The sequence below is a fragment of the Amphiprion ocellaris genome, chromosome 8 (assembly GCF_022539595.1).
Source record: "Amphiprion ocellaris isolate individual 3 ecotype Okinawa chromosome 8, ASM2253959v1, whole genome shotgun sequence".
Classification (NCBI taxonomy): domain Eukaryota; kingdom Metazoa; phylum Chordata; class Actinopteri; family Pomacentridae; genus Amphiprion; species Amphiprion ocellaris.
Genome location: NC_072773.1, coordinates 33,029,519 through 33,038,895, shown reverse-complemented (window position 1 = coordinate 33,038,895; position 9,377 = coordinate 33,029,519). Strand labels below are relative to the sequence as shown.

Here is a 9,377-nt window from a genome sequence, read left to right as displayed (position 1 = left end):
GCTGTATAATTATCATGGGTCATTCATAACGAAACCACGCAAACTTCCTTTTGGAACTGCGGGCCATGACGAGAATGCCGCTGTTAATTCTGCGCATGATGCACAGGATCGGTTTCATTGCGTACTGAAAGTGGTCAAGGTCAGTGATGATCTGCTGTTGTGTGTTTTTTTTCTGCCGACAGTAATTGTGCAACGACGTGAAAAAGGCCAAGAGGACCGAGCACAGGGTTCCACGTCACAGACAACACCCCCGGCCGGCCCTCTGACGCAACGAGAGTCGCTCTTCAGGTCACCCTGCAGCCCGGCCCTGTCTGCGCTGACAGCTCCCGAGAGCCGGTACACACGAACGGAGGCGCACCGGGATCGTAACAAAAACCGCTTCTGACCTCTCTCTCTTTTTTTTCTTTTAACGCTAACGCCATTCTACCGAGACTGTGATAAGAAGATGGTGGCTGTTTGAGAAACGGACAACATGGCACAGAGAGACACGCTGTTGCATCTCTTCGCCGGGGGGTAAGTCACTTTAAATGCCCCCAATCGGGTATTAATAACTCCCCATGTTCATGTAACACGAAGAGGAAGCATGAGCTTAGTGTTCTTTGCCGTGGTGCTAATTTTGAAAGGATTTACTCTTAAATCGGAGGCAGACTCCAACCAGTCCAGCATGCTAAGCTAGCTCGTGTTAGCACGGAGCGATCTTTCGTTTCTTTATTCGTTTACCGATATTTATTGTTTATTAAATACAGCTGGTGTGCAATTAACGTTCGTGTTACACCCTTAACTAACAACCTAGCTAACGTTGTGATGAATAAAGTACCACTTGGTACGGTTATTTTTCAATTCTTTCTCGCAGCTAGCCGTTAAGTTGTACCCGTGCGGAAGTTTGCTAGCAGCTACCGTTAGCTAGCAAGAAGTCGCTGTCAGCTGTTTCGGAAGGTTGTGTTAGTGCTTGTGGGAGTATTTTATGTTAAGAGCCGATATTTTTAACGTGTAACTGAAAACTGTGAGTTAGCGGAGAGACCGTCTTCCAACCCCTTGTGACCGCTTTGGATGTCGCGCAGCGACAGCCTCTGCTAGCTTTTAGCCGCAGGTTGCCCTTCAGTGTTGCATAACAGCGGAGGTCTTCTTAGCAAACAGCCTCACATCCAACACAGAGAGCTGAGGAAAAACTGTCAACCACAGCCCGTTACATAACTCTGATGTTCTTCCTTGCCATCACTCTGTCTCACATGTATGTTGTAGTAGTCAACACATGGCTCCAGTGTGTTATTCATAAAGCCCTTATGATGATATTCAATACTGTGATATAACGTGGAGGTGGTGGAGGGCAGCCTGGTAACGTTAAGGTCACATTTAGGCAACACTGGATTTTATGTTGCCCTTGAAATTTTATGGCCAACATAAGAGGATAGCCAAGAAACGTGTCGTCTTGAATCAAGCAGAACTTGCCCAGCACACACAGCCTCTTGTTTTCACACTCTGCCCTGATTCACTTTTATAAAGTGATGAAAATGTCCTGGTTATCTTTGTTGTTTTTCATTGGGCCACTTGTTCGTTCTTTGTAAGCTATTTTTGTTAAAGTTGGGTTTTTAATATAGCCGAGGTACTTTTTTAGTTAAACATTTTTTTTCTAATACAGAAGAGATACCATTTCTATCATCATTTCATTCGTTATTTTTGAAACTTGTCATCATAAAACATGTTGAGTAGCCTCTCAGAAGCCCATCTGAATTTGTGTTTTTGGTTATAGATAGTATTTGGTAATGTAACAATTTTCTATCCATGCAGAGGACTTTAAATGTGTTGAATATATAAGGCATGTTTGAGTAAACTTTGAGTACCATTTGAGTATCTCGTTGCCGGTCATCCTAATTGCTTGTTATCTTTAGCAATAATAAAAAAGTCTATATAGAGAGGGCTATGGGGGGTATTCAAGGAGCCTTCACATGAATTAAAAACGGCACAGAAAACTTTACAATCAAACATACTGTACACAACATTACTCAGACATGCCCAGCAGTGAAACAACAAACTAGGTCTTCTAGTACGACAGCCATAGATTCACATCTAAACGATGTCTCGAGCAAAACCAGTAATTAGTGCGCACCATGTAGGTTTACAAGTACATTTGTTTCCTTAAAGGGCCAGCAGTGTTGCATCTATTTCCCCTAGTTTCTTATCTTTGTGTTCAGTGGTCATGGTCACATTATTTCATCATGTGTTTGTTTGTTAGATTGGTCTTGCAATGTGCAGAAACCTAATCAAGAGTTCAGCTGGAGGGATGACTGGTGATGAGTGAACTGACAGGTCAGGTGTTGCTTTTGCTAAGATGTTTGACTCTGTCCTTCAGACCGTACATGAGGCTTAGTTTAATCTGTTCCAGACTTCTAAGCTTATCACTGACAAGGTTACACGGTTAATAAAGGATGTACCGGGGATAGTTGCAAAGCACTAAATGAATTAATTGTGCGGAAATTGGTGAGAGCGCGGTCTAAAAGTAGTCTTTCCTCAGGCAAACAACCCGTTCCAAGTGCAGTTAAAACGTCTGAGCTGGAAAACCCTGTAAACCAGATGTGTCGGGTTAACTCTGCTGCAGAGCATGAGACCAGGCTTTGACCATAATTGTTCATTGCACTTGGCCAGTAGCGCTTTAGCTGTGTTATGATGGAAAAACACTTTCCTCGGTAGAAGCTATAATGAGTAACCTTGTAAATAATCACACCACACCACTTTAACAAGTTGTACATTTGTCAAACAATACATCTGTTGACCGAGGACACATCACCTGCAAGATTTTAAACCTCTTAAGACCTAAAGTTCTAGTTTTCTGTGTGATTAATTTTGCAGATGTAGTGGTACGGTGGGAGCCATCGTGACCTGCCCCCTGGAGGTGCTGAAGACACGGTTGCAGTCCTCCGGCCTCACCCTCCGGCCAGTCTTCCAGGTTCAGCTGGGGACCCTGAGTGGCACCGGGGTTATCCGACCGGGGGCTGTGACACCTGGGCTGCTGCAAGTCCTACGGTAAGCTGCTTGTTTGTATTGTTGCAAGACAAACAGCGCTGCAGCGTGCCGCATTGCCTACCCCATGAGACATCTGTATTTCCCTAAATGCAAACACGGGGACAAAGTGTTCCTTCCTGACAGCTGGAGCACTTCGATGTTTTTCAAGGCTGCCATGTAGGGACTGGAATAATTGTTAGCAGATGACTTGTCTTTTGGCATAAAAAAAAATCCTAACTTTAAAATGCAAATGTGTTTTTTTAGTTTGAAATTGTTGCATTAGATTCTGTTCTTATTAGTCTGTGAAAATATGAAACATTTGGCAAAACCTGCGATTTATATTCTGCTTTCGTAGTCTTAAATGAAGACCTCTAATCCTCTCCTACATTAGGTGAGGATTAAGTACACAGTGTTCTGCTCACATTTAAAGTATTAACCCAGCTGTTTGGGCTGACACAAACCATGCTTTTCCATCCGACCTGATATGGAGATATGGATAAAATCCAGTTTTATGGTGTCCACAACAGTAGGCCTTTAATTAGAGTTTGCTTAGATTGTTAAAGACTAGAAGCCCCAGTGGGCCAACAAAGAAGTACAAAAGGTTTGAACTCTGGTGCTGCGTCAGTGTTATATTACACTTAGAGCAAGGAGGTGTCAAATTGAACTGGTCTAGACTGGTGTAAGCTGCAGCTGTAGGCCATAAAAGCTGCACATGCCTAAAGACAACTCTCTTTTTTTCTGTCATTTCACAAATATATTTTATTAGTTAAGGTCTTATGTGAGTTTTGCAGCTTAATTTAGTTGATACAAACAAGTTCTTCAGAGATGTTAGAGAGTTGAAAAGAAATTTATAATAAACCGGAAACTCTTTGTCTATATATTGAAACCTCAAGACTACTCCAACTTAAAAAGAGGTTGTTATTATGTCTTTAAGCTCATCATTGTTTGAAAAGAGGTGCTGGGCATCAGAGGGAGATGGGAAATATGTGAACCCTGCTGGATTGATGAGGTGTGCATTATAGAAACCAGTCCAAATACCAGTTTTGCCTGCCCCCTGGGAAAGCAGACTTTAATTTGGAGAATGAATTTGGCATCCTACAAAGAGTTAAACAGCTCTGTGTGGATGTGGCTGATGTGACAAACCCAGCAGTACCTTGGTGACTGAGTTCAGTGGATGAACTGCAAAACCAGCTGAAGTGATCCGGACTGGTGCAAGACTTGGGATGATTGCTTGAGTGGGCTATCATGTTCATTCCCCTAATATAGCCTTGGATAATCCTACACAGGCTTTTGCTGCAACAAATATAGAGACAGTTTAATAAAAGTGTGTCGGATTGAAACGGTGTTTAATGGTTCACGGCTCTTTGCTTTTATTTCAGATCAATTCTTGAAAAAGAGGGACCGAGATCTCTTTTCCGAGGACTGGGGCCTAACCTTGTTGGTGTTGCACCTTCAAGGTACAGTGAATTCAGTGTTTACCCATCACAATGTGCATCTAGGTTGTCCATCTGCCCGTCACCTGTTGGCATACAAGTTCACGATAACACACACCTAGGTACCAAACATTAAACAAAGCAGAGGCAAATAAGACCATGAAATAAAGCAGAGTGCTGAGTTCTCCCTAGAGTCAGTTATTTTTATGAACCTCAACCAAAAAAAACAAAAAGGATGACACTGTGCCTTTTATTTTTCATTTTCAGTGTTAGAAAGCATGAACTCACTGTTTAAACAGTCACAGAAATACAGGGAAAAACTAGATGTTTCTGGATCTGCAACAGAAGTTCAATCTGACGTGGGTACACCTTCTGACGTTTTAGTTTCACCTTTGTTCTGCTTTCAGTGTCAACACAAACTCAGTACTTTGCCCCATTTTTTTTTCTCTCGGGTGATAGTCATGGGTGTAAACTCCACTATATAGCTGTAATATAACCATTCCTAAATGTTGATTCGACTTTCTGTTTTAATGAAAGTGGTTATAGGTTACTTATAATTCCCCCCTGTGGTTAATTAGTATTCGCTGGATTATCCTTTGCTCAGTAGTTCCACTCTTCCTCTGTTCCACTGGCCAACTTGGACAGGTTTAGACTGAAAGCAGCTCTGTGGTTCCCAGTGCTTATTCAGCCCATTCTGGTGCAGTGACAGTCTGTTCCAGAAGCCAAGCAGAGAGAGCAGCACTGGGGAACAGATTGCTCTGCATACACACTGTCAAACACTCACACCAGCCCAAATGGACTCATTACAGAACTCCAGCTATTATCAAACCACATTTTGAAATTGCATTCATATTTCAGCTGAAATGTGCTAATCTACAGCTGAGTCTGTGTCCACTTCTGAACTGTCTGTTCTGTGTGTTTCAGAGCCATTTACTTTGCTGCATACTCAAAGTCTAAAGAGATGTTCAACGGGCTGTTTGTCCCCAATAGTGGACTGGTGCACATGTCCTCTGCAGGTGCTGCAGGTGAGCTGTCTGTTTATTAGCCTGTGTTGTATACATGTGATAAACGGCAGTAAAATGGAACGCTATATTATCTGAAAAGCCTTTGTTCGGCACTCCATGTAATTTTGTTTGCCACGTGGGCACTTTCAGAGTCTATAAAACGGACATCATTTCCTTCAGGAATGTCATATTATCTTGCATGGTCGGTATATCCGAGTCTGTGTGCTCATAACTTCCTTCACTGTGTTTTTACAACTTTTTTATAAGCTATATGTAGAGGATGATTATCTTATTGAACACCAAGTATGAAACTGAATGTGCTTGTTTTGTTCCTTGTTCTCAGCTTTTGTTACCAACTCTCTGATGAACCCCATCTGGATGGTCAAGACCAGAATGCAGCTAGAGAAAAAGTATGCACACTGTACTTTCATTTTTTTTTTTAGCTCTTGGCAAACTGTGGCATCCTGGTTGTGATGTGTGTGAAACAGTGTGACTTATTTCCGGATCTTGGCTGTCGGGAAGCCTCTCAATAGAATGTGACCTTTGAGAGAAACCTTTACGCTGAGCCTACCTTCATGGGGCTGTCCTTGGGTTCTGCTGCATGTGAGCCCGAGCGTATGACCCAACTCCATAAATACACAGCGTGACGCACTGTCCTGCCTGCAGAAGACGGGTCTATATTTACATTTCCAATTACAGGGCAGTAGTATCATGTGAGGTCACAGGAGGAAGTTTGTTCACCCACACTTGAAGAACAACCCCTTTGTCCTGTAGCACAAAATGGTGGCTTTATGATTGAGAAAGAAAAACAGTGAATAATTTGAAACCACCTTCAGTTACGGTTAGACGAGTTGCTTGTATAACCCAATAAGGAAACACGAGGATACTTTAAAAAGCTTCCTTATGGAGCTGAAATGTGACTAAGTGTTTAAACAATAAAACTGGTTGTTTCCTTAACATTTACACGAGGACTTCAGCTGTTTGTTGTCCACCGCAGTCTCGTGATACTGAGGAATAAATTAGGACAGATGGTCATGAACAGTTGTGACAGGTGCTAGTTTAACCTCCACAAGTCTCACTCCATTGGCTCCCAGTTCATGTTAGAGCTGATTTTAACCCTCCTGTTGTCCTCATTTACGGGCACAAAAAATATTGTTTCCTTGTCTGAAAAACAAAAAAAGCAAAAAAAAAAATTCCCCAAATTTCTGAAAATTTGCAAAACCTTCAGGAAGAAAATTCCAATGATTCCTTAAAAGTTTCCCTGAAAAGTTTTATTTAAAAAAAAAATCCCCCAAATTTGGCAAGAAAATTCTTGTAAATATTTTCAAAAAATGAGCAAAAATCTTCCAAAAAATTCCTAAAAATATCTAAAGTGATTTTTATTTTTATTTTTATATATATATATATATATATATATATATATATATATATATATATATATATATATATATATATATATATATATATATATATATATATAGTAAAGTAAAACTTCTAATATTTTCTTTAAGAACATTCACAAAAAAATCAACCAAAATCCAGCAAATTTTGCTGGATTTTGGTTGATTTTTTTTTTTTTTTTGTGTCAATGTTCTTAAGAAACATTTTCAACATTTCTTTTTTTCCACCAAAAAATGATTTCCCAAAAATGTTGAAAATGTGAACATCAGAAGTTTCACTGTGAAAACATATATATTTTTTCCCACATTTTCAAACTTTAAAATGGGTCAATTTTGACCCGCAGGACGACATGAGGGTTAAGATACTTCTATGAACATAAAGCTGTAAATGGCACTGGGCCGTCGTATTTAAAGGGGCTGGTAGTCCCTAGAGTTAAAAGAAGACAGTCAGTGTGTGGGCTTTTTATTTCCGTGCACCGTCTCTATGGAGCGCTCTTTCGTCTGACATTAGGCAAGCTTCCTCAGTAGAGGTGTTCAAAGCAGCGTTAAAGACCCACTTGTTCTCTGCTGCATATGAATACTAGCTTCTGAGGTACTGTGTCTTCTTAGATATTGTGTTTATCAGTTTTGTTATTGTTATCGTGTCTTCTCAATCATTGTCTTTTATCAGTTATCATTTTATTGTAATTTACCTGCTTGGCCTGTAAAGCACTTGTACCTGAAAGTGCTATATAAATAAAAGTTATTATTATGTCACTCATGGACCATTTTGACTTTCTGTCACCTTTCAGAGCCAGGGGAGAGAAGAAGATGAACGCGCTGCAGTGTGCTCGCTATGTTTACAAAATGGAGGGAGTCCGGGGCTTCTACCGCGGCCTGACTGCATCGTACGCTGGTATCTCGGAGACCATGATCTGCTTCCTCATCTATGAGACGCTGAAGAAGCAGCTCGCCCAGAGCCAGTTCAACTCACCGAAGAGCGAAAACGAGAAAGGAGCGTCGGACTTCCTGGGCCTGATGATGGCAGCTGCTTTCTCAAAAGGCTGTGCATCCTGCATAGCCTACCCACACGGTAAACGCTCAGATCCATTGTTTGTCCCTTGCAGCTAAACAGCCAAATGTCTGGGAGCTGGTTTTTAAATTCTCCTTGTGTGTCTCCACAGAGGTCATTCGGACGAGGCTGCGTGAGGAGGGCAGCAAGTACAAGTATTTCTTCCAGACGGGGAGGTTAATAGCGGTGGAGGAAGGCTACGCAGCCTTTTATAGAGGACTCATTCCACAGCTAATCAGACAAATCCCCAACACAGCCATCGTCCTCTCCTCATATGAACTCATTGTCCACCTGCTGGGAGATTCCAAGTGAAGACCTGTTTGAAAGTTGTTTTTTTCTTGACAAACGATGAATGCCACATGAAACCCAAAAGACTGGGCAGGAGACTTGTGAAAATGCAGCACATACATGTTTTTGATGTGGTGCTGCAGACTGTTATGGTGGAACTGAAGCAGGTTATACTGTTATCCAAAGAGCTAAGCCTATTATTTTATCGAACGCTTGTTAGGAGTTTATTTAAATAACGCAAGCAGTCAACGGTACTTACTGAAACTCCAAAAACCTGTGAAAAAAGGTCATCTTCTTAGAGGACTACTTTTAAGTTAACTAAATTATTTTTGTTTTGTTATTTCACAACAGTGTTTGTTCCTTTTATCAGTGGTAAATGTTCCACCACACGGCTGGGCGGGTCGGCTCGATCAGTAAATGAAGGGATGTGTTTCAGAAGCAGCGGTAGCAGTTGTTGTTCTTTATGTTATAATGACGGCACAGACTATTTTGAGATTACTGTTATGCTCGAACAAACACAATCTGCTGGATTTGAAGTTTTGAGTTACAGAGGAATTTATCATATTTTTCTTTAATATATATGAATACAGGCATATCTGTATGTTTTTCTTTGTTGAAAAGATGGTCACCTTTTGCAATATGACAACTTGGATGCGTATTTGACCAGTGGCTCAATAAAATGCATCGAAAAACTACATCAGTTGTTGTTTAACACTGAAATAATAATCCTGTGGATGTATGAATGTGCCTTTTTTGTTCAGCAAAGATAAATAACTTACAAATTGGCCCATGTGAGGGTAATTTGCGGGTTCTGGCCAAATATTCCGATGAAGTGATTTAATTAGGAGTCTATAACTGATGATGGCATCTAGGCTTGGCTGAAAATACATTTGGAGGAAGCTGGAAAAGAGCGTCTTCAGTCACAGCTTTTTGAATATATTTTTCAGTGTCCGACAGTCCAATGTGCAGTAATTACTCTGCTTTCTCCTTTCACCTACTTAAAGCTGCTGAAAACATGTTAGTCTTTACAGTAAACAGACCAGGAAAAGTTTTCCTCTGTCTCCATGTGTCATTCCCAAAAAATGGATCTTTTATGGTGTAATATTATTAACTCATAGTTGGTATATTTGGAATTTAATGAAGCCCAACAAAATTGTTCACACTGACTGCAATTTAGTACAAATAAAACACATGTAATTAA

At 40.8% G+C, this 9,377-nt stretch overlaps 1 protein-coding gene across 1 annotated transcript; it reads left to right on the top strand.

Moving 5' to 3' along the window:
- Nucleotides 1-229: 229 nt before the first annotated feature.
- On the top strand, nt 230-8,871 carry slc25a33 (solute carrier family 25 member 33). Its single transcript, XM_023272586.3, has 7 exons — nt 230-513; nt 2,848-3,021; nt 4,380-4,457; nt 5,358-5,458; nt 5,781-5,847; nt 7,629-7,909; nt 8,001-8,871. The coding sequence occupies exons 1-7, from the start codon at nt 473-475 to the stop codon at nt 8,198-8,200; spliced, it is 942 nt and encodes a 313-aa protein (XP_023128354.1). The 5' UTR covers nt 230-472; the 3' UTR covers nt 8,201-8,871.
- The last annotated feature ends 506 nt before the right edge of the window (nt 8,872-9,377 follow it).

What these genes read in the sequence shown, in the direction of transcription:
- slc25a33 (XM_023272586.3), top strand. Translation starts at nt 473, where the DNA reads ATGGCACAGAGAGACACGCTGTTGCATCTCTTCGCCGGGGG. An exon ending in GTCCTCTGCAGGTGCTGCAG is followed by an intron (nt 5,459 to 5,780) that starts GTGAGCTGTCTG and finishes CCTTGTTCTCAG; the next exon opens with CTTTTGTTACCAACTCTCTG. An exon ending in CTGCATAGCCTACCCACACG is followed by an intron (nt 7,910 to 8,000) that starts GTAAACGCTCAG and finishes GTGTCTCCACAG; the next exon opens with AGGTCATTCGGACGAGGCTG.